The sequence below is a fragment of the Peromyscus leucopus genome, chromosome 4 (assembly GCF_004664715.2).
Source record: "Peromyscus leucopus breed LL Stock chromosome 4, UCI_PerLeu_2.1, whole genome shotgun sequence".
In the NCBI taxonomy this organism is placed as follows: Eukaryota; Metazoa; Chordata; class Mammalia; order Rodentia; family Cricetidae; genus Peromyscus; species Peromyscus leucopus.
The window spans coordinates 127,566,145-127,590,136 of record NC_051066.1 but is presented as its reverse complement, the minus strand read 5'-3'; the positions used below and the strand labels follow the sequence as shown (position 1 = coordinate 127,590,136).

General features: G+C 52.5%; 1 protein-coding gene across 1 annotated transcript; it reads right to left on the bottom strand.

The window, feature by feature from the left end:
* Nucleotides 1-553: 553 nt before the first annotated feature.
* On the bottom strand, nucleotides 554-9,596 carry Rspo4 (R-spondin 4). Its single transcript, XM_037204459.1, has 6 exons — nucleotides 9,587-9,596; nucleotides 9,047-9,151; nucleotides 8,490-8,726; nucleotides 7,755-7,895; nucleotides 5,696-5,881; nucleotides 554-2,443 (listed from the first exon to the last, which is right to left on the bottom strand). Exons 1-6 carry the CDS (start codon nucleotides 9,594-9,596, stop codon nucleotides 2,352-2,354), a joined length of 771 nt encoding a protein of 256 aa, XP_037060354.1. The 3' UTR covers nucleotides 554-2,351.
* Between the last annotated feature and the right edge of the window lie 14,396 nt (nucleotides 9,597-23,992).

The window sequence follows — 23,992 nt, the reverse complement described above, 5'->3', positions numbered from 1 at the left end:
AAAGCCCAGCCCGTGGCTGGACCTTCCAGATGCAGGCTATGGGACGAGTCCAGCCTTGCCTCCTCTTCGTTCATCCAAAGGAGTAGTGCAAGCCGGAGAAGGACATATGGCTTGGCCCAGACGCACAGTCAACCGCTCACAGGCTGAGCTTACACCAGGTTAGAGGAAGCCCAGGTCACAGCCGTGACTCAGTGACACTGTGCTCTTTCTTGTGGCTCTGGGTTTCTAAGAAGTCAAACAGAGCACAAGTGTGGACCTGGCCTGTAACTAATTCATGATGCTGAGGCTTTGCTAGGATATGTCATCTTTTGCCTCTGGCTGAAACTCAGGTGATCTCTCTCTCTCTCTCTCTCTCTTCTCTCTCTCTCTCTCTCTGCGTATGCCTGTTGTGTACAAGTGTGTAGAGGACAGAGGATAGCCTCAGGTGTTGTTCGTCAGGTGCTGGCTACAGTTTTGGAGACAAGGTTCCTTACTGACCTGGAGCTTGCCTCTTGGGGCAGGCTGACTGGCCAACAGCCCCAGGCATCTGCGTGTCTCTGCCTCCCTGGTGCCATGAGACCACAAGGGCATGCCACTATGCCTGGCTTTTTTCATGTGGGTGCTGGGGGTCACACTCAGGTCCTACTGTAGCAAGGCAAGCATTTCAATGACAGAGCCCCTGAGTCCCCTTCTTAAGAGGGTCTGGAAGCACTCCAGCGGAAACCCTGTCCTGTCCGTCAGTCCCCATGAACCCTGGCCCCCCTCAACCTGAACACTCCTGGTGGAAGCTGCCCCAGGGAGTTTAGAATCTGCTACTGTGAACTTCTGGACAGGGCAGTTCTAACCCTATCCGATGCCCAAGAAGCTCTCGTGAGTTTCTTTCTTTTTCTCTTTCTTTAAAAAATAGCCGGGGGTCTCAAAACAAGAAGCATTTCAGGGGTGTGAACTTCTACAGAGAAGTGGGGGGCTTGGCCTGGCCAGCAGGGGATCCGGCTGTTCTCCGTGGGACACCGTGGAGGAACACAGCTACAGGATCAGGAGTGGTGCTGAGGACCCTCACCTGCCAAGTGTAGGGTGGGTGTGAGGGTTACTGCCTGCGGGGTGGTGGTGGTGGGGGTAGTGGTGGTGGTGGTGACATGACATCACACGGAGCGTCTCGTCTCTCTTGCCTGTACCGCATCCTTCTCCAGCTGTCCTTGAGCTCTACTGTCCAAACTCCTCCCCAGCAACAATGACAGCTCCTGGGCCAATGGCAGGGGTAAGGACAGACCTGCCAATTAGTGTGATCTACTTGAAGGCTCTCCCAGTGTCCTTCCTGCCTGGAGTTGGAGGAATCCCAGTAGACGATCCTCAGGATGTCCACATAGGAGGTGGGTAAGTGGGAAGCCATCCCAACTGCTGACCCGGCAATTTCCCCCACTGCTTCCCCAAACGCCCTCAGGCTTCTTCACAGACATGATGTGCTGAGCGAAGGCTGGGGGTGTCAGCCCGTCGCTGCTGTCGGGGCAGGCAGGAAGCGGGTGGTGAACAGAGTGGGTGGGACCAGCTCTAAACTCCGTGTAACTTCAATAGCCTTTGAGATGAGAGACTTATTCCTTCAGGAATAAATATCCCACCTGATTCTGTGCATGGGTCCCCCAAGGACTTGGGAGGGTGGTCAGCTGGGGGAAAGGTCACGGGCACTCTGGGAGGGAGACCAGAGGGGGGCACTGAGGATGTGTTGCAGGCATTTCCAGAAGGATGTGACGGTGGGTCTGAGGCCACTGTGCAGCCAAAGGGCCCCAGTGACTCCTACACCACCATCCTGGACAAGGGGTGCAAGGGAGATCCTGGAACCCATCCCCGGTAGCCTCGCTGCAGAGGCCATGGCTGGGTGCTGCAGAAATGGCCGTGAGGGACTGGTCCTGGTGAAGGGCTCACTACTCAGGTTGCAGGGTCTCTCTGGCTCAAAGCTGGGCTCCCAGGAGCAGTCAAGTTGTACCCATCCCTATTCCTCCTAAATTGTAACTCTGCAAAGATGAGGGTAGAGTCACAGAAAGATCTGGAAGAAATACGTTGGCGTTGAGGTGTCGAGAGCCACATGGAGAACATAGGCACAGTTTCTTACGTGTGTCCGCGTATGGGGTGGGGGTGGACAGTGAAGATCGGAAAGTAAAGCAGGAGGAAATGAAAAACAAAGGGTGCACGGAGAGAAGGAACGGTCCAAAGAAGAAAGCAGAAAGTAAAGAGGGAGGGAGGGGGGAGAAGAAAAGGGAGACGGATGAAGTGCAGCAGACAGACAGGAAGGTAAGGCAGAAAGAGGGAGGATGTGGGAAAGAGCGGAGCAGGGGGAGAAGGGAAGGGCAGAGGCCAGATGATGGAGCTGGAGCACATCATTGTGAGCCAGGCTGCTGTGGCCTGCGCTCCGACTTCCTGTCCTTGCGCTGGCGTCGATCCTTCCGGCTCTTCTGCCTGGGATTTCTCTCTGTAAGAGAGCACAGGTCCAGGGAGGTCCTGAGAGATCAGGGAACCCCAAGTATTCCCGGCAGGCTTGGAGCGCTGGACTCAAAGTCACCCTGTTTTAAGTGCAGGGCCGCAGGTGATTCCTAGGGGGTCTGGAGGACACTGACCTGAGGAGGGAATGCCTGGAGTGGAGGTAGAGCTGGGCAAAGGCCTGTAAGGGCTGAAGGACCCCATGCCTCTCCACATATGTTGATAAGACTTCCTGCTGGAGACTCAGTTTCTCTGCACAAGGCCCTGTCAACTCTCTGGCTACTTCCAGCCAGGCTCTGCCTTCACCAGCGGCCCTGCAGCCCAAGACCCTGAGATATAGCTGCGGGCCGGATGACCCAGAGAGTATGGAGAGTAAATGCATGCACGCAAAGCTACCATTTCTGGCCCATTTGACAGGGAGGGAAAGAGGCTGATCTCAGCTGCTCCCACAGTACAGATGCTACAAATGTGACTCAGGTCTCAGCTAGACCCAAGCCATATCCTACCAACCCCGGAGGAATACGGCTTGTGTCAAACGTGAACACCAGATTAGCCCCTTTTCTCAGATAAGGTGACCAAGAGCTGGTCAGAATGAACTTGCTCAGTGGCCTGGAGCACCTGGGGCCAGTTCTGATTTCCCTTCAGAGAAGCTCATCTGGGCTGAGGCTGCTTGGGTGACCAGTGGCCAGACAGCCGAGGGTGTGGACAGAGTCCCAGCATGCTGTCTTTAGGAGAGCTGAAATGTCCCCTTGGCAAGGTCCTCTTTTTATTTTTATTTTTTTTAAGATTTATTTATTTATTATGTGTGTTTGCCTATGTGTATCCCTGCAGGCCAGAAGAGGGCACCAGATCTCATTACAGATGGTTGTGAGCCACCATGTGGTTGCTAGGAATTGAACTCGGAACCTCTGGAAGGGCAGTCAGTGCTCTTAACCTCTGAGCCACCTCTCCAGCCCCGGCAGCCCCTCTTTGCTCACTTGTCATTAGCCCTGTCTGTGCTTTCCTGTGGTGTTCCACTTGGCTGGCACGCCTTTGCAGGGATCTGCCAGCTCCCTGGGGCATCCTTCCCGGGGTGGGGTGGGGCACTCCTGTGCCAGCAAGAAGACAGACTGAGGTGTGTCTGGGAGCCAGACCAACCCTACGTTTCCAGTTTATAAAGTGTCTCCTCACCCAAGCCATTTTCTTATGCTCTTCGTCTCAAGGCGGTCCCTGGGGAGCTGTGTGCTCTCAGGACTGATGACATCATTCAGCACGCTGCTTTCCAAGGGCACACAGCAGACAGGGAGAGACCTCCGAACCCTGTCACAGACAGGGCAAGAACTATTTCTCCAGGGTTGACTGTGCTCTCGCAAAGAGTCAGGGCCTCAACATCTCCCTTTGCAGGGCAGGGCAGACTCGGTGTCACCCCACAGACTAGGCTGCCCACGTTTGGGGCGTCCCACCAAATCTAAAGCCTTGGAGACACTGCAGGCCACAGGTGAGGGTGGAATCTGGGGACATATGAGAGACCTACGGGGAGGTCCTTAGCAGCTCTGAAGGCTGGGATTGGGAGGGATGAGTGATGGGGAAGAAGCGTCCCCATCTTCCCTCTAGACTAGCCTGCTAGCTGCATCTGCACACCTTCCACACACCCACTCTCTCACTCACTCATGCACCCTCCCACCCACACACCCTCCTGCTGACCCAAGCATCCTCCCTGTATACCTGTGTACCTTCCACTCATGTATCCACACACTCACAAAACTACCCGCTTACCCATCCACTGACCCTCTCATTCCCCTGTGTTTCAACCCACGCACCCACCCACCCACTCATCTACCCACCCACCTAACTCTCTGCTTACCCACCCATCTGCCCATCCACCCGTACAACTGTCAACTCAGCCACTCACCCACCCACCCACCTATCTTCCCTCCACCCATGTGCCTACTCATCCCATCAACATCTGGGGCCTGGTCCAGCATCAGAGGCAGCCTTGGCCTCTAGAGACCACAGACACACCACACACAACTGCAGATGGAGCAGGGTCCCCTAGAGGTGTTACGGCGGTGACAATCATGTGACCAGTGACGACTCTGGAAGGGGAGCTCAGAAGACCTCTGAGTGGACCAGGTGCCTGGGCTGAGGCCCATACGAGGAGGCTCTCAGACAATAAGCATATGCCACTCAGAGCGATCACCACAGTACCTGCAGCTCAGCCCCTAGTACCATCATGGGAGAAGGGGCTTCCCTTGAGTTTTGGGTGTCTAGTCTCATCTAGGTCCCACTCACTGCCCCAATTGCTCATTGTGATTGTGTGGGTCGTGATGGTGGTGGGAGAGTCCCTGAATTCAAATTCCGCCTCTGTGATGTCCCAACGGTGTGTCCTGTGTCCTGGGCTCCAGGTCTTTCACTGTTGACTATGACTATTCTTCTTTGCTACTGATTAACATCTGACCTCTAGGTCCACCCACTCTGGCTATGTGACCCGGGGGCAAGTGACTCAAGCTCTGTGGGCCTCAATCTCCCAAGATGGGATAATAACTACACCTACATCATAATCGTTACACAGATCAAATGAGCCAGTGACTATAGAGAATTTAATACGCCAGGCTCTTGGTCTTAACATTGATTTTTTGGTGCTGATGCCTCTCATACTTCACAACTCTCTCGTTTGGGGGTTCTCAGTGGTCTCCATTGGAATCTGTGGTCTTACCTTCCCCAGTGAAGGGGCTCCTGTGGTATGTGGTGGGGTGGTATAGGCATACCCCCCCCGCAATTCTACTGATGCATAGTTCAATTCCTCAGAGCTGAGATCTCTTTGCATGTGTGTGCCTAGGGTTTTAGAGTATTGCACTCAAATCTCTATGGCAACCTTGGCTCTCTGCATTCCTGGGACCTGTCTCCAGCTGATCCCTGTACGCTGGGTCAAGCATCTCCTTCTAGGCATCACTTCTCTTTTGTATCACAGTGTGGGCGCTACACTGCACTGCACCCACAGGCTCCACTAGAAACACCAGACTTTTCCAAAATCCTTATTGGAATTTTGGAAATGGGGGTCTGGATATGCCAATCAGTCTTCCGACTGTATCTGGGACCCTTCTCTGTAAGTACCCCATAGGTGATGCTTAGCTCACAGGAAGGGCTGGCAATCAGAGACCTTTCAGGTGACCTTCAGATGCCATCTGTGTGGGTCTCTGCCCCTGGAGACTTAGAGCTCACCTGTGGATTGTTCCCAGTGCAGCCCTGCAGGCCTAGGACTCACCTCCCGGGCAGGGCCTCTTTATAGGACATTTCCTGGACTCAGATAACACTCGGCAGCTTGCTGTCTCCTCCTGCTTAGCCGGGCCAGCTTCCCGCACCCGGGTCTCTAGGCCCCAGCCTGAGCCACAAGTCTTTCCATTGCGTATGCAGGGACTCCAGCTGCCCCATGGGCTTGGCTCACACTCTTCTGTGGGTGAAGAAGGAGACAGACAGGTGAGTCAGTTGGTAGGTGTGCCTCTTGGATCTAAGGACCAGCAGTCTGAGGCTCTCCACCTACTAGGGACGCAGTCTATAGCTGGTAGCAGAGAGTACACACAGAGACTGTATTTGTAGGAGCCTGCCAAGAGCTCCATGAAGGCTGCGCTAGAAGCCAGGGCAGACTCCTGCCAGTGAAGCAGAAGGCTTCACAGAAGAGGTAACAAAGCTGAACTATGCCTCCTTGGTCAGCAGGATTTGATAGGCCAAGTGGCTGGAATTCAGAAAGGTGCAAGGATTGGGGATAGACATAGAGGCAGCTGGCTGCTAAAAGGTTCTCAGGATCAGGGTTCTAACTTTGAACTCGATCAGCTGTAGAAGGTCAAAGCCACCCAGGGCTGTTGGGAGGGACAAGGAGGTAATGGGCAGAAACTTCTCAGAAGAAGGAATTTCAGATACATCCCATTCATTTCTGAGCAGGAGGCAGCAGCCAGCTCTGGGGACAGTGACTGTCCCATCTTGAGTCTCAGGCGCTGAGGCCTGGAGCAGGAACAGGTGCACAGAGCAGGGTGGGAACAGGTCTCCAGACCCGAGGTGGCCATGCTGCCACTGCCCTATGGATTCACCTGACAAGTCCAAGACTGGGCACCTACTGTGAGACTCAGAATTGCAGGTACAGAAAGGTAGATGCACCTGCCTCCCAGAATGCACCTGCTTGCTTCCCAGAATGTCCCTGTCTGCTTCCCAGAATGTCCCTGTCTGCCTCTCAGAATGCACCTGCCTGCCTCCCTGAATGTCCCTGCCTGCCTCCCAGAATGCACCTGCCCGCCTCCCAGAATGCACCTGCCTGCCACCCAGAATGCACCTGCCTGCCTCCCAGAACTCACTATGTTGAGATACTGCACCAGGCAGGCAGAGGTGCTTTGTGCAGTTCTGGAGGGCCAGAAGCTGTGGGAGCCCAGAGGAATGGACCACACCCTTGAGTCCGGGAAGCCTTCTTGGAGGACACCGTGGTACTGAGTGTCCAGTGGGGTGGGAAGGAGAGGTAGAAGGTGCTTCCAGTGAATGGAAACCCCACAGAGTCCCCAGGATGCTGACCTACAATAGGCAGGTCCAGCCTGGAAGAGGAGGAAGATGTATAAAAAGGTCATAGATGGGAACCCGATTGCCTAAGGCCAGAGGCTAATAAGAGCCACAGAGAGCCTTGAGCAGCAGTAGCATTTTGCAGATTGGTGTCTCCTATTTTCTGGTCATGGATGGAGTGCAGGCTCAGAGACATACCCAGGAGGCCACACCAGAGAAGAAAGGTGTAGGGAGTGATTGATGGGCTGCGTCCAGGAACTTTATACCACTTCAGAATTCCTCTCAAAGATTCTGCACCTAACGTGCTATATACCAATTGCATGTCCCTTCTGTCTGCCACTGAAGTGTGAGGACGGAGAACTCAGCCACCCCCAGGGGTCCGCCTGTCTCTCACAGTGCCGGGGTGACAGAGAGCACCCACTGTGCCTGGCTTTTATGTGGGTGCTGGGGACCCACCCTTTCCTCATAGAGCCACGCCCCTGGCCCTGTGCTACTTTCTAATAATCTTGAGAGAAGCCCCAGAAGTGACTTTCTGAGACACTACGGTAACACTGTTTCTTTTTGCCCTGCTGGTGAGAACACTCTTGGTGACAATAGTAATGCCAGAGTTGGTGGCGCAGTATCCATGATCTTGATGGTGACCGTGACATTAGAGCCCCGAAGATGCTCTGTGTGCCAACAGGGGGCTGGGCTGCCCATCACCCCAGAACATCTCACTGACTGTTTCCAGGTCTCCTGACGTCTCCCCCAAGGCCAGGTCAGGTGGCTAGGGCCTCACTCACCCTGACACTCGTGGGTACTCTGGTGAGTCAAGGTGCCTGGTGGACAGGTGGGCAGGCACTTCCCTTTGTAGAGATGAAAACGCCTTTTGCACCGGATGCAGAAGTCCTGGCTGAAACAGCTGTCGCAGGTGGCCCCACATTCTGCAACAGAGCCAGGGACACCACGAGTCATGGGTGTGCCTGAGGCGGGAAGGCCTCTGTGCGGGTCACTGGGGTCTGGATACAGTGTGCTGCCAGCAGCTCAGACTTGTACACTGTTGAGCTGGGCCACACAGGAGGGGGGCCTTCCTTTTCTTATCTTAATTGAACTTGAGCACAGGAAACAACGTGCTAGACGTCACATGGCCAGTTTGGGCTGGGAGTGAAGCTCCCTCACCCTTTGCCCACACGACTCAGAGATTAGTAATGATTTGTCCTAGGTCACAGTGAAGATGGAGGAAAGGTCAGGACCACTTTTCCTACTAGAGCGAGACCCAGAGGAGGCGAGAAGCCTGCCGAAGGCCATGCAGAACCGAGGCAGAAGAGGAGGTTCCCTGCCCTGCTGGTGCCGAGAGCTGCTGGTGTCCTCTTAGAGCTGATAGAATCAGGGAGGAGTCTACCTGGCCTAGGGCTGGCTAAAACCAGCAAGCTCTGGCTTGGCATGCTTCTGCTTCCTCCCAGGGTATGTTTGGGGAGAGGGTAGAATATGGGGTCGCTCTACCCAAGCCTGCCTATGGCACGGGAGGAGACACGTACTCTTGCACCTGTTGGCCTCCTGGCCACGGATTCCGAAGAAGCCGAGGGGACAGTCGTGCACACACTTGCCGTACTGACGGATACCTTCCCGGCGGATGAACAGGAAGAGCCTCTGCTGGCAGGTGGAACAGCCGTTCTCCTCCGAACATATGACACAGCCCGTGCAATTGCCCCCCAGACCAGTGCCTGCTGCAGCCAGACCAGGGGGGAGAAAGAGAGTCAAATCACACGCGTGAGCTGCTTAGACGGACGCATTGGGCTATTAGCTGGGTACAATAGAAGACCGCATTTCCAAGCATCCTCGACTACTAGATATCATGCGATCAAAATCCGGCCAGTGGGACACAGAACTAGGCGTTTGTAGACTGCTGATGTGACAGAAATCAATGTCTACTTTTGCTCAGACACTTTTACCTGGGCTTCTCTATTACAGGCACATTTACGCTTTACTAAAGCGGTATTTCTCTCTCTCTCTCTCTCTCTCTCTCTCTCTCTCTCTCTCTCTCTCTCTCTCTCTCTCTCTGTGTGTGTGTGTGTGTGTGTGTGTGAGACATCACCTTCTTTCTCAGCTTCTGAACCCCAGTCCCTGCTGTCACCATCAAAGGCTGCCCACCGTCGGGTTCGGGCAGCCCAAGCGGGGAAGTAGGAACGAGGCTGCCAAGCTGAGGGGAAGGTGAACAATTCTGTGGAGCAGAGTCGGATGCTCCACGACAAGGCTCACAGGGAGGCCTCTGTGACCCAGGTGAGATGCTCGTCTTAAGCCCTGCCCTGCCGCCGCCGGTCCTTCCTGGTACCTCTCTGAGCAGAGGAGCCCGGAAGAGTGGGGCAGAGGGCGGCAGCAGGAAGCCCACCAGACTTCACGGCAAGCACTGCAGTGAGGGGACTCACACAGGAGCCAGGCCATAGGGTCTGGTTATGTCTTGCAGAGGCCGGTGCCCAGAAGAGAGGTAACAGTGGAGACCACTGGGGACAGGTGGTGGGAAGAGTCGGAATTTGAGCAGGAGTCACTAAGGAAGGACATGGAGAGCATTAAATTGCTCTGTTTTACACATCATCAAGCTGGGACATTGAATGAGCTGGTTACCACCCTGGCTGACCTGAGCCCATGGGTCCTCAGAAGAGGGCATTCTTGGCTCTCCAGCTCCCAGCCCTTCTGTTCCCATCAGTGTGTATCTTCCCCACTGAGGTGCCAGGGCCTCCCCAGAGTGGAAACCAGGAGCCACCCCTGCTCCTGGCAGCAGAGGGCAGTCCTCACAAAGCCTGGATGATATAGCTCATCCTGGTACACAGTAAGGGACCCGTGGGAACGTCCATGGTCTCTGCTAGACTTGGTGGGTTTCTGTCACTTTCTCCTATCTCCCAACCCAGAATCCTGAGAGCCTTCCACCTCATCGCCCAATTTCTGTTTCTTACACCTGAGGAGCTGACTGATGTGGGTGGCCCTCACAGAGTCACACTGTGGCAGATGTGTACCCTGTGACACTGTGTACCCTGGGTACTGGGCAAGAGTGCCAGTGCCCTCGGTGAGCTTGCTCCAGGAAAAAAAAAAAAAAACACGCGGAAGTGGGACAGAAGAGTAAAGGCTTGGGGTCTCCAAAGCTGCAGGCAGCTGGCAGCCAAGAGGAAATAAGTGTGCAGCCACAAGAGGGCCCTGGATTGGAGAGAGCCACACCACCAGACCAGACCCAGATGGAGCCAGGTTCTCCTACTCATTTAGCAAAACCTGCCCAACCTGGATGACACCAAAGACAGAGGAATGGAAGGAGACGTCTCCTTCTGCTAATGTAACTCCTGGAGACAAGCATCCAGTAAATTCGAAGACGTGCCTTCTCACACCCAGCAGTTCAGCCTCTGACCCCCCACTCCAGAATGGCCGTGTGACTGGCTACTTCCGTGTTGATGTTGAGTCAGGGTAGGAAAAAAAACTATAAGGACCTGAGAAGGGAAAGGAGCCCCTCACTCTGCAGTCTGGCTGCAGACTCACCAGCAGAGGCGCATCAATCTCAATATAATCACCAGCATCTACCCGAGGCCTTCTCTCCTTCCAGCTGGAAACCTGACACCCCAGAGACACCCCAGAGTCTCAATGATCAGACAGGGACTAGGGGAGGGTCAGGTACCGTAGGAACCCATTTAGCAGGGACTAGGGAGGTGGCTTAATGGACAGGAGCACTAGCCAGTACTTGGTGGCAGTCTCAAAGCAAGGGACCCCGAATTCAGACCCCCAGCACCCACATAAAAGCCAGGACTAGCCAAGTGACTCCAGCATTGAGGGGTGGAGACAGGTGGATCCCAGGAGCCTGACGGCCAGCCAGCCTAGCTAATGGTGAGCTTAGGTTCAGTGAGAGGCCCTGTCTTGAAAAGTCAAAATGGAAGTTAACAGAGGAAGATACTTGATGCCCTCTTCTGCCCTCTGAATGGATGGGCATCACACACACACACACACACACACACACACACACACACACACACACACACATCCCCAAGTCCCTTCTATTGTCACCACTAGGAGACCCGAGTGTGACCCTTCTTCTAGACGCACCCCACCTCACGGTGCTCTTGGGTGTGCCATATTCTTTCTCTGAGCCCCTTTCTATCTGTAACAAACTCAACTCTACTTCGTGCTAGATTGTCCTGAATGCTTTTCTGTGTTGAAGCCAAGGGGCCAGTTTTATCCGAGTTGAGATTAAGGGAACTTCTCAGGCCCCAAGGGTGATTTAGGGAGCTGTTCCTCCATCCCTAGTAGCTCCAGGGACAACTGTAAGGGAAAAGAGGTTTATCTGAGCCCAGAGTTTTAAAGCAGTTCCATTCGTGATGGCAGAGAAATCATGGTGGAGAAGAGCAGGTCATGGCTGTGTGAGTATTTGGCAGAGACTGTTCACATCACAGCGGGTCAGGACGCAGAGTGAGAGAGGAGGTTGGACCGGGAAATTTTTCCAAAGGCTGCCTTTAGTGACAGACTTCTACCAGGCAGCCCCCACCTCCTAACAGTTCCAGCCTCTCAAAATAGCTTCTCCAGCTACAGAGCAGCATTCAGAATCCCAAGCTGGGCGAGCCATTTCAGATCCAAATCATTACAGGAGGTCTAGGGTAAGGCTCAGGAATATACCAGGTAATCTGTCACTACCCATCACCGACTCACTCAGGAAACCACAAAGCCAAGAAACTCTTGGGTATCTGTGCCAAGAGGCCCTGACAGAGATGTTTATCACAGCATGGCTTAATAGTCCACAGTCACAAAAGAGAACCCACTTTGGGAAGAACAGATAAATACGTGGTGGTGTAGTCATATGCCACAGCATTACATCACACACACAGCATGACCATGATAAACGGTGGAGGCAGAATCAGTTATCATTGTGGATGCAGCTCAAAGCCAACTCTGAGAAGAAAGAGCAAGTTGTGTGATGAGTCATGTAGACGTTACCATCTGTATCGAGTTCCACAGCAGAACCATGCATTGCCTATGCATGGGGTATCTGAAGAATGAGACATATAAGGGTGTGCACACTTAACTCAGTATGGGGGCACCTCTGGGGCAGAGGTGAGGGAGGGGTTGGGAAAGAAGACCCAAGACCTCATTCATAGTAATCGTATTTAACTTCCTAAAACTTGAAGCAAATGTGTACACGGAAAGATTTGGTAAAAATGGCTGATGAGGGTGGGTGGGTGGGAAGATGGCTCAGCCATACGTGCCTGCCACGAAAGCATGAGGACCTGAGTTCTGACCTCCAGCACCCACGCAAAAAGCTGGTTAGTGCAGAGTGTGGCTGTAATCCCAGTGCCAGGGATGCAGAGGCAGGGGATTCCCTGGAGCTTGCTAGCCATCTGGTTTTGCCAAATTGGACAGCTATGGGTTCAGCAAGAGACCCTGATCAAAACTAACTAACTAACTAACTAACTAACTAACTAACTAACTAACAAGGTAGAAACTAATTGAGGAAGACACCCAGTGTTGACCACTGGCCTCCACATATTCATGCACGTATGTGCCTGTAACACAAACATATACACACCGGAATGTTAATTACATTCATTTTTCTTTTTTATTATAGACTGGAAACAGTTGGCCACATTTAAAGAAAAATAAATTGAACTTCTCTGGTGCACCCGAGCAGGGGAGGGCTACATTTTTTCTTAAAGATTATTTTATTATTTTGCGTGTATCAGCATTTTGCCTGCATGGATGTTCGTGCACCATGCGCATGCCGTGTGCCTACTGAAGTCAGAAGAGGGCATCTGGTTCCCTGGGATTGGAGTTAACAGACAGCTGTGAGCCTGCCATGTGGGTCCTGGGAATTGAGCCGGGATCCCCTAAAAGAGTGGCCAATGATCTTAATCACTGAGCCATCTCTTTAGTCCATAAAGATACATTCTTTATTCCTCCTTTCTTCCAGATCCCCTCCCCAAGCCCCATCCTGCCCTCAAGTTTAGATCCTGGGTAGGAAGGAAACAAATTCTGGAAGTGGAGGATTTGGGGGCAGTGGAGACCCACCCTCAGGCTGCTAATCAACTCTCACATTCCTCTCCTTATCTTCAGGAAGGGACCTCTGATTTTTAGCATTGCCCTGGCCTTCTTGCCCTGTTAAGTGGTCACATGTCTAACCCCGGCCCGTGAGATGGGAGTGGGTATGTCACGGGCCACGCCCAGGAAGGGCCCACACTGCTCTTCTCTCCTCTGTCTTCCCTCTGTTAGGGTTTCAGTTTTGATGGCAGGAGTCTTGGCTGCTGCCTGTGGCAGAGGGATCTTGAGAAAGGCACTGGTACAGCCACCACATGAACCCATGGCTTAAGGCCACCAACGCTTGCGATGCTGGGAAGGTTTGCACAGTGGTGTTGGTGGAGATGAGGATGCTCCCCATGTGCTGTGCACTAGGGAAGCCTTAGGAGCTGAGCTGCCACCCAGTGGTGAAGGGCAACTCAACTGACTCAAAGTGATCCCAAGGACACTTGGACGAACTACAAGTTACATTCTGTTATTGGAGCAAGGTGAGGTTTTCCCTGCAAACTGGATTTGTGGACCAAGATGCCCTGATGTGGGGGGTGTTGCCATTTTGCATCTGAGGAAGCCAGGCTTGAGAGGAAAAAGGACATGCCCAGGGCAATAGAGACCCAGGAGGCAGAGACCTCCTGCTGTTCTCCCAGAGTGCCAGTGCAGGGCTTGTCCGTGACAAGCACAGGCTGGGACACTTGCTTGCCTTCCACAGGACTCCACATAGCAGGAGTGGCAGACGCCACAAAAATTGTGCCCAAGCAGAAGACAAAAGTACCCTGAGACCCGGGCAGAGGAAAAATGTCTCCAATGTCAGAAGAACTTAAAGATCACTCAGCCCGACCCTTGCAGTTTCATTGGTGACCCTGAGACAAAAGGGGCAGGGCCTTCCTCAAAGGAAAAAAAAAGTCTCAAACCAAGGAACCCCCCTATTGGAACCACAGCACCCTCTGGAGGATGCTGACTGAACATGCTGAGAGCCAAAGAGTCCGCTAGGAACCGTTCCCTGACTTTGAGAGTCAGAAGGTAGGCACATGATGAATTTGTGTGTGTGTGTGTGTGTGTGTGTGTGTGTGTGTGTGTGTGGGGGGGTGGTGGGTGGGGTGGTGTGTGTGTGTGTGTGTGTGTGTGTGTGTGTGTGTGTGTGTGTGTGTGTGTGTGTGAAGGTTGTGGTCCAGTTTCTGGCTGCATCCTTGACCCAGAAATAGGATAGAGTGCCCTCTAGTGCTTCAAGGTTGTAACGGCATCTTTTGAACTTTGGTAGTTGGCCTTTATCACATCTTTCTTTACTCCTTAGAAAGAACACCTTAATCCCAGCACTTGGGAGGCAGAAGCAGGTGGATCTTTGTGAGTTTGAGGCCAGCCTGGGCTACAGAGTGAGTTCCAGGAAAGGTGCAAAGCTACACAGTGAAACCCTGTCTCGAAACCTGCCCCCCCCAAAAAAAGTAAGAACAACGGGACCCCCTCAAGGTCATGGGTGCAGGAACCTGAATGCTCACTTTATGAGCGAGAAGTGACGACTGCTTGAGTTTGGACAGTGGTGCTCCAGAAAGATCCAAACGTACTGATTCTTAAACCTGACTGTGACAGAGTCCCAGTGAGGCGCAGGAAGTGGTTAGTTTGGATCCAACTCTGAAACGAACATACGGGGCATTTCACAGTGGCGTCCTTGCTACAGTCTCCTTTCCCTGAGCAAAGGAGCTGGCCACCAGAGCAAAGGAGCTGGCCACCAGAGCAAAGGAGCTGGCCACCAGGCGTGCTTTCTGGTCCTGGCTCTGGCTCTTTCAGGGCCTCACCTGGGCTGGTCAGACAAAGTTGTGGAAAGTGACTTTGGGTGAGAAATGGTGGTCGGGACTGTGCTCTGTAGCTAAAGACAGTGGCAGGCAGGGTGGTACATAGGTCTTCCCCAAAGTAAAGTGGCCACTGGTGGGCACTGGCATCTTTTCTGGCTAAGGCTAGTCCTCAATCCAGCCTGACTTTTGTGGAGCCATCTACACTTTGACACCCATCATGACTTGAGCAGACAGATCACCACGTACCCTTGACCTTAGTTACTGCTGGTCCAGATACAGGTTTGTGTCCCAACAGAAACTAGTCTTGGGATTTTCTTTTTCTTAAGTCAACAGGGTCATGTGTTATTTTGTGTCTGGTGTGAGTGCTGTGTGGTATGGTGTGTGTGTGGTGTGGTATGGCATGTTGTGTATGTGTGGTGTGGTGTATGTGTTGTTTGTGTGGTGTGGTATGTGGTGGGGAATGTGGTGTGTGTGTGGTGGTGTGGTGTGTGTGTGTGTGTGTGTGTATGTGTGGTGTGGTGTATGTGTTGTTTGTGTGGTGTGGTATGTGGTGTGGTATGTGGTGTGTGTTTGTTTTGTGTGTGTGTGTGTGTGTGTGTGTGTGTGGTATGTGGTGTGTGTGTGTGGTGTGGTGTGTGTGAGTTTGTGTGGTGCAGTGTGTGTGATAGTTCATGCATGTTTTCTTTTCTGCACTTTGGACCTGGGACGCTGTGGATGGTTGAGGCTGGTGAACGCTGCCCAAACCAAGAACAAAGAACACACAGCACAGAGCCAGGAGCTACATCTGTGTTTTGAAAGGAGCCTCCATCCCACCTGGTCTGCCGCAGAGGCCCGAGTTTCTCAAGCCACTTTGAGTTAGCTTTCCTGTCACTTGTAACCGAATGATTTCTGACTAATACAGAAGCAGAGGGAGAAAAAGAAATAAACAGATCAGAGGCAGAGAGGGAAGCAGCAGCCAGAAACCTCACCAGCTCCACCAGGCAGCAAAGCTTCTGAGGGCCTTCCAGGCCCTCCCGGGGCTTGGCTCCCTCACGGCTCCGAATAAAAGAGCTTTTCCACTCCAGCTAATGCTCCTCTGTCAGCTTGCAATCAGAAAAGCCCCAGCTCTCTGGATAGGAAACAGACCCTGGTGGGCAGCTGTGCCCCTGCAGAACAGAGGGGTCCACAGCTCCGCTCACTCCACTGTCCTCCGTGGCACTCCAAGGAAACCCCAGGTCCTTCTCATGTCAGGTGGATCCTGGCCTGAATCCCTACCCTATCCCAGACCAGACGCACATTTATAAGTGAACACATTGGGGCTCTAATTGCAACCTTCTGAGCTTCCTTGGAGCATCAGAGTGGACACCCCATGTGATTCCCCTGAGCAACCAACCATCTCTTCCAACTGAGACCAGCTACCTGCAGTGGAAATGCCAGTTGGCCCCACAGGTGTAGCTCTGCCTTGTGCCAGCAGCTGCAGAGGTCTGAATGACATCTGAGTCACCTGCCTTTCTTCCAGTACCTGGGGAATGAGCTGGGACTTGGAAGTCCACTCTACAGAACACGGTAACCACCTAAGGCTTGACAGTTTATAAGGTGACTCTGGCTTATGATAACTCTGAATGCACACAGAAACCTAGTGCCGAGCAACCCAGCCACTCATTCAATGAATGGTTGCTGTCTTAGTCAGGGTTTCTATTGCTGTGAAGAGACACCATGACCATGGCAACTCTTATGAAGGAAGACATTTAACTGTGGCTAGCTTACAGTTTAGAGGTTTAGTCCGTTACTGTCATGGCGGGAAGCAAGGCAGCATGCAGGCAGACATGGTGCTAGAGAAGGAGCTGAGAGTTCTTACGTCTTGACTCAGAGGCAACAGGAAGTGAACTGTGCCACTGGGCGTGACTTGAGCATATCATGAAACCTCAAAGCCCGCCCCCACAGTGACACACTTCCTCCAACAAGGCCACACCTCCTAATAGTGCCACTCCCTTTGGGGGCCATTTTCTTTCAAACCACAACAGCTGCTGAACCTTTGAGATTTTTTTTCTTTTGTTGGGGGATGCTAGAGATTCAGTGGTTACATGCTTGGAGCGGGGAGCACTGTGCGAACCTGGGCAAGGTCCGTTACCACCCTGAGCCCTGGCTTTTCTAGGTGTAAAATGGCATGATGACGCCTATCTTGTAGGGCTGGCATGATGGAGGGTAAGAGAGCCTGCGATGAGCTCAGAGCCCAGCACACAGCCAGCCTCTGAGAAACTGTAGTCATTGTTACCAAGCTGAAGGGGATGGTGTGATTTCCGTTCAAAAATCTAAAGTATCTAAAGATGTGTGCAGGTGAGCAGGTGGAAATCCTGGCTCCTCTGCTTGATGAATGACCTTAGACAAGTCCTTTCACCACGGATGCCTCGGTTTCCCCACTTGAAGACTTGAGGTGGCAGCTTCCAGCCCCGAAACCTTAAGAGGGCCTAACAGCAAATCAGCAGACGGCCTCACACATAGCTCATTCACACACTGAAGTGTCTATCCTGTTCCTTGTCATGACCCACAGTGGAACTGTGGACCACTATGTGCCCCTTGTCTCATGTGGGCAGGGGCATGGGAAAGACTAGAAGGTAGATAGCAAGGAATGGGGACATGGCTCTCTGCTACCACTGAGTGACATCAGACAGTTTTGGTTTTGGATGAAGGGCAGGTTTGTTCTTTCCTCTGGGGACAATGGATGACAAAGATCCCTGGGTGAGAGCCATCTGTGTCCTGAGATTGGGCCCAGATACCTCATATAACAGGGATCAATGACCCCCAAAATAGGAAACTATCATTTGGAAACTCTGAGTTTTTTTTAAGGTCACCTCCACATTGACATACATCACAGCCACCTTTGCCCCAGGGGCTTGCGTGGACACCTGGGACCCTGACAACATCATGATGTCCCAGATAGGTTCATCTCAGCAGACACAGTGTGCCTGACATTAAAATGCCCTTTGTACCCAGGCCAAGTGGACAGCCCCACACTTTTTTTTTTTAAAAAAGAGTAATTTGGACAGATGGCCAGTATTTATAAAATCAAGGGATTTTTCACATAAAAAGCTGGAATTTGGACTTCTGGAAAAATCCAGAGCATCTGCCAGTCCCGGCTTGCATTCTCACAGTGGCAGTGGCTAGGTTTGCCTGAAGTGATGCTCTTGGGTGCCAAATGCAGACCCTCAAGCCTCTATGCCCATCCTGGTTGCCAAGGATGATGGGAAGCTCCAGGTCTCGCTGGACTTGGGCAGCACTCACATCAACTTCCCCCTCAGAGATGATGGGAAGAAGAGGGCCTCTCGTCAATTTTGATTTCAGATGGGGGTTTTGCCATGTTTCTCAGGCTGGCCTTGAATTCTTAGGGACCCTCCCTTAGTCTTCCATGTAGATGGAACAATAGCTGTGGGCCACCACACTGGGCCAGCATCATCCATCCCCTCTGGGTGTATACAGATTGCCCTGAAGGTTGCTGGAACACCCCCAGCTGGGCTTCCCATCAACATTATACTTTGGGAGGGCTGGCAGGACCTGGAACCTGCATAGTTTATGGGTCCTTGCTTGTAGTCTTGAAGTCATGCTTTAAAATCCACTAGTGGAGAGCAGGTTCAAGACCAGACTATGCAGGTTCAAATCCTGGCTCTGACCCTCCCCTCTTACCCGTGTTACCATGGACTAGTGTTCTAACCTTCCTGTGCTCCAGCTTCCCATTTGTAAAGCAGAAATCCTGTGAGTTAAGCTCACAGACATTCATGGAGTTGCTGGGCAGTGTTGACAGATAAGAGGGTCTCGGCGACATCTCTATGCAGCCGAGACCTTTACCACCTACCCTGACTCCACCAATCTGTAGCTGTAATTCTTCTGACAATCAGTGCAGAACCGTTTATTTCAATGCCAACATTTTTCGGGGCAGAGTTTCCTCATAATTGGGGTGTGCCCAGTGAAGTATGCCTTGCATGAGAACATGGTTTGTCATGGTGGACTACAGATTTAATACAGCCGTCCTCAGGACTCCCAGGGTGAGAAGGTGGGCGGGGGTGGGGGAGGCAGAGGAAGATCATGGTCCCTGCTCCAAGATAAGTAAGTCTAGAAGTACCAGGGCAGGACCTGGTCCCTGCTCTGTCCTTGGGAAGGGTCCAGAACTCCAAAAGAGGAGCGGTACAGAGAAGGCTAGTCAGCACATCTCAGATATCTTCCTGGCAATGAGCGACGCATGTCACTGATGACCAAGGGGAAATGAACAACATCTGGGCGCTCGCCTGCCCCTTTGACTGCCACATATGGGAGGCAGTTGCCACCGCTGGAGGCTGGCTCTGAGGGCCAGCACATTCCTGCCTGGGGGGCAGATTGCACCATCCAGACTCTGGAGATAGCTTCCGGCTTGGAGGCGCCCAGAGAGCAGGCTTAGGGGCTTCTGGGCCACCGGTTCCTTCTCAGTACCACGGAGGGACGTCTAGAGGTCACACATGCAGCAGAATCCAAAGGCTTAACCTTGGTGTTCTGCCATCACGTGCCTCTTCAAGCCTCCATGCAGGGAGGGCCACAGGCCCCTCAACAAGATCTTCAGACGCCTTCCTAGTGCTGTGCTAAGGCCACTGTCCACCTGACCTTGACAGAGGTAGAAAACTTGCCGAATGAGGGCAGAGGCCGCACTGGCTGCTTCGGGCCTGACCCACCCTCTGCCTTCCTACTCTCCTCCCATCCCTCCCAGCAGCCACGGAACCGGTCAGCGAGGGCTTTTGAAATCAGGGGACAGCGGCTTGGGATCACTCTATCTACAAGAGGGACCTTGGTTGTGGACTGTCCCTCCTGTGCCTCATAGAACAGGAAAGAAAAGGACTGCTTGGGTCCCTGTGTGCCCCTGGGACACGGTTGGTGTGCACTGACATCTACAATCATCTCTAACCGACTGAGATGCCCCTGGATGAAGCATGGAGAAGGCTTTGGCCTTTGCTCAGCAGCGCCCCCGCCTGGCCTTCTGGTGGGGTGTGGGGTACAGGCCTGGTCTCTTCTCCCATCTCTGCAGGATCACCCTGGACCACCAGGTGCATACTGCTCTGTTAGCTACTCAAGAGGAGAAGCTGGACTGCTGTCCCTGGTGGGGAGGCCTGGAGCACAGAGCAGCCCTGGTGATCCTCAGAACCAGCGAGGCAGAGACAGGACTCCTCTTTCTGGGGCCTTGCAGAGTGAACATGCTGAGACAGGAAGCTGGGGAATGTGGGAACCACCAGCTGGCTTCTCCCAGATTATCTCCGCACAGCTCAGCCTTCTGATAGCTGCCAGTGCAGAATCATCAGAGCTGGCCCCAGGGGAAACTGCTGGAGAATTGACTGGCCTGGCCTGGGGGTCAAATATGTAAATCAGTGTAAGAAGAAATTAAAAAAAAAAAAAAAAAGGGTCATGGAGACAGGTTGGTCAGTGACATGCCTGCTGCACAGGCTTGGAGATCCGGGTCAATCCTAGTACCCTAGAAAGTGGGACACGGCACAGGCTTGTGACCCAATGTTGTCAAATGGGGACAAAGGAGCTGGCTGGTCAACCAGCCTAGTCTAACTGGTGAGCTCCAGGTTCTGTTGTAGACCTTGTTTCAAAAAAGCCATGATGACTCTTGAGAAATGACATGAGGTTGACATGCTTTCCACATATACAGGCACACATGTATACCCGCACACCCACTCAGGAACCCCTGTAAGCGCACACACACACACACACACACACACACACACACACACACACACGAGGGGGGAAGGGAGAGGATGAGAGAGAGAGAGAGAGAGAGAGAGAGAGAGAGAGAGAGAGAGAGAGAGAGAGAGAGAGGCGTTATCTTGTAATTGTCCTAGGGATCAACTCACAGTCTGTACACCTGTCACTTGGCAAACACTGACAAGCTTTCCATGATGTAGGGAGGGGGCTGGCTGTGTATGTCACTGTCATCAAGGGCTGCTTCTGTGACAGCCGTGCTGGCCTAAGCAGGTTCTCATCGAGTGCCTGTTACACAGTGGGTGCTAAATGAGTGCCTGCTGGATGAGGCCCAGCAGCTCTGGCTGTTTGTGGCTTTGTCCCTCCCAGGGTGGTCTAAGTTCCTCTCTGAGCTCTCTAGGTCATCACAGAGTACAACAACTTGTGTACGGAGTACAGCAATTCAGGGGCCAGAGCCCTCCAGCTGCCCACTCTGGGAGTTCGATTCCCCTGGCCTTTCACAGCTGTGAGATGCGAGTCCAGGACGGGTGAGGGGAGGACCCCATGCCTAGTCCTTCTGTTTCTTTAGTTTATCTCTAGAGAAGCCCAGAGACTCGGGCACCCCTGAAGTCCAGCTGGACTGATAGCAGGATCAGAGAAGGGCAACTACTTAGGGTAGCCAGGGGCACAGGCTGCAGAGGCAAGTGGCCTGAGTTCCAACCCAGGTGAGCCTCCATAAGCCTCAGTTTCCCTTCCTGTAAAATAGGGATCAATGTCCTCAGGTGTAAGGTCCAGTGTGATGGCCTGTGTGGTATGCTCAGAACATCTGGCAGGTGGCAGGGGCCTGGCAGAGAGACAGCTGTGAATACATAACCCTCAGAAGTAGGTTTTATTAACTCCTAGACAAGGAAGCTAAGACACATAGGAGGTAAGTTGCCTGGGGCTACACAGATTCTGATAGTAAGCTGGGATGTAGAACCAGGAAGTCTTAGTAAGTGGAGGTCACTATTATTTTGAGTGCTGAGAATGCAGACCCCCAAATAGCTTCAACCTGAACACCCCTCTCCTCATGAAGTAGAAGTCATCTTTGGAGCATCAGCTTCTGGTGCTGAGAGAACCTGGCCCTGCTTCAGTGAGCGGCAGTGAAAGGGTCGGGATCAGGCCCAGGCAGACCCAAGGGTGGACCCCTTCCAGAGAGCTCAGTCTTCTTAGCCAGGACCATGAGGACTTGGAGATGGCAGAGCTGGGAATCCAGTTTGGATCTCCTGGCTCCAGGGAGCATATTTAGAGTCTGATGTTTATGTGACCCCTCCCCATGGGCTCCCTCCTCCTCTCAAATTCTACAATCAGGAGAAGCCCTGATGTGGCCTCTTGTCCAAGCAGGGCTATGTGGCCTTGGGCAAGTCCCTGCCTGTCTTTGGGCCTCAGCTTTTTTTGTTTGTTTGTTTGTTTTTCGAGACAGGGTTTCTCTGTGTAGCTTTGCGCCTTTCCTGGATCTTGCTCTGTAGACCAGGCTGGCCTCGAACTCACAAAGATCCATCTGGCTCTGCCTCCCAAGTGCTGGGATTAAAGGCGTGCGCCACCACTGCCGGCTGGGCCTCAGCTTTTTAATCTGTTGGATGGATTTTTAAAATGTGCTTCTAAGGACTCGAGATTCACTTATCCATCCATCTGTCCATCCATCAGTCAGTCCATCCATCCATCCATCCATCCATCCATCCATCCATCCATCCATCCATCCATCTATTCATCCACCCACCCACCCGTCCATTCATCTAATTTATCTTGCTGTTCTTGTTCTTCCATTACCCATCACTTCATCCATACACATATCCACCCCACATCCATCCACTCATCCATGCATCCATCCAACCACCCATTTGTCCATCCAGTATTTCTTGAATACCTACATTATGTCATGCTCTTTCTGGTCTATAGGAACGCAGGGGTGAAAACAAGAAAAAATATGGGTCAATTAAGTTATAAGAGCTAGTTGGGAAGAAGCCTAAGCTAAGGCCAAGCTTTCATAATTCATAGCAAGTCTCCAGGTCATTATTTGGGGCTGGAGGTACAAAGACAGCCCAACAAGAAAGCTTGCAACAAAATGGACCAGCAGATATCTCCCTAGCTCCCACATGCAGCTGGGCTTCTGGTTTGGAGGGGCCTGAAGGATGGGGAGACTGGAATGCCACACCCCAATTTAATTCACATTTGTTGTCTACTTGATACACTGAGGACGAGCAAACTCGTAAGAGATGGAGGGGTGGGGCAGTCATATTGTCACCATTTGGCCAATTTACCATCCCAGGGCAGGGACACCAATGAGATCGATTAAGATGGAGATTCCTGCCTGGAGGGGTGCAGGGCTTCAGGGTCCCGTGGTGGGACAGCCGCCATCCACGCAGCACAGGTGCGCCTGGCACAGCCAACTCTACATGCAAAAGACTCAGCCCCCTAGAGAGAGCTGGGTGAACTTTGGGGGGCAGGGTCCAATGAGAGGCCCTCAGGCTATTGGGACACACACTTGGCCACTCCATCTTTCTCTTCAGCTTCTCCATTATGAATAGTTTCCCCCACCATGGGCTTCTCTACCATTGCTTCCCTGTACCCCATCAGGGGCCTCCACATACTAGTAAAAAAGAAAAAATCAAAACACACAAACTATTACTGGGACCTACTGGATAGGCAAACTGAAAAAGACCACCAGCACCTGCCACTCGAGAGGAGGTGAGTCCTCCTGTCTCCAGCACGGTAGGTAACAACAGCATTTTACTGGGGGTACTCCATCAACAAAGGGTCCTCACTGAAGGATAGGAACTCTTTAGAGGCACACAGGGGATTCTTGGAATCCAGGGCTGAGACCCTTGGGTCTGAATGTGTGCTTCTTCTGACTCTTCATCTCTCCAGCTGCCTTTTTCTCCCCATGGATGTGGGCACAGCCCCTGACTCAGAGGCCAGCTCTTGCACAGCCATCACCGCAGCCTGTTGGGGCTGACAAAGAGCGGGACTTCGCCACTCCAGGTAACATAGACCTAACCCTCACCCAGCCCTGGAGCTGAGGCTCTTAGTCGGGCGGGCTCGGTGGTGAAATGCAGAAGACAGAGGTAGGAATGCAAGGTCAACCTGGGTTCAACCAACCTGATCTCAGATCCCAGATCCCCACTATACAGTGACCCGACCTCAGTGTCTGAATATGAAGAATGGGCCAGCCACATAATATCTACAAAGAACTTACTGTCCAGGTTCTGTAATGAAAATATTAAGAAAAAAATACCTGTGGACAGAACATACAGGAACTTTTTCTTTTTATTCCATAAACAATATAACAGAACTATTTACAAGCAGTTACATTGCATGTGGCCTTGTTTGTGACCTCCAGGTTATATGGTATCTTAATTACTTTTCAATTGCTGTGACAAAACATCATGATCAAGGCAAATTAAAATACAAATCTGGATGGTGGTGGTGCATGCTTTTAATCCCAGCACTTGGGAGGCAGAGGCAGGCAGATCACTGTGAGTTCGAGGACAGCCTGGTCT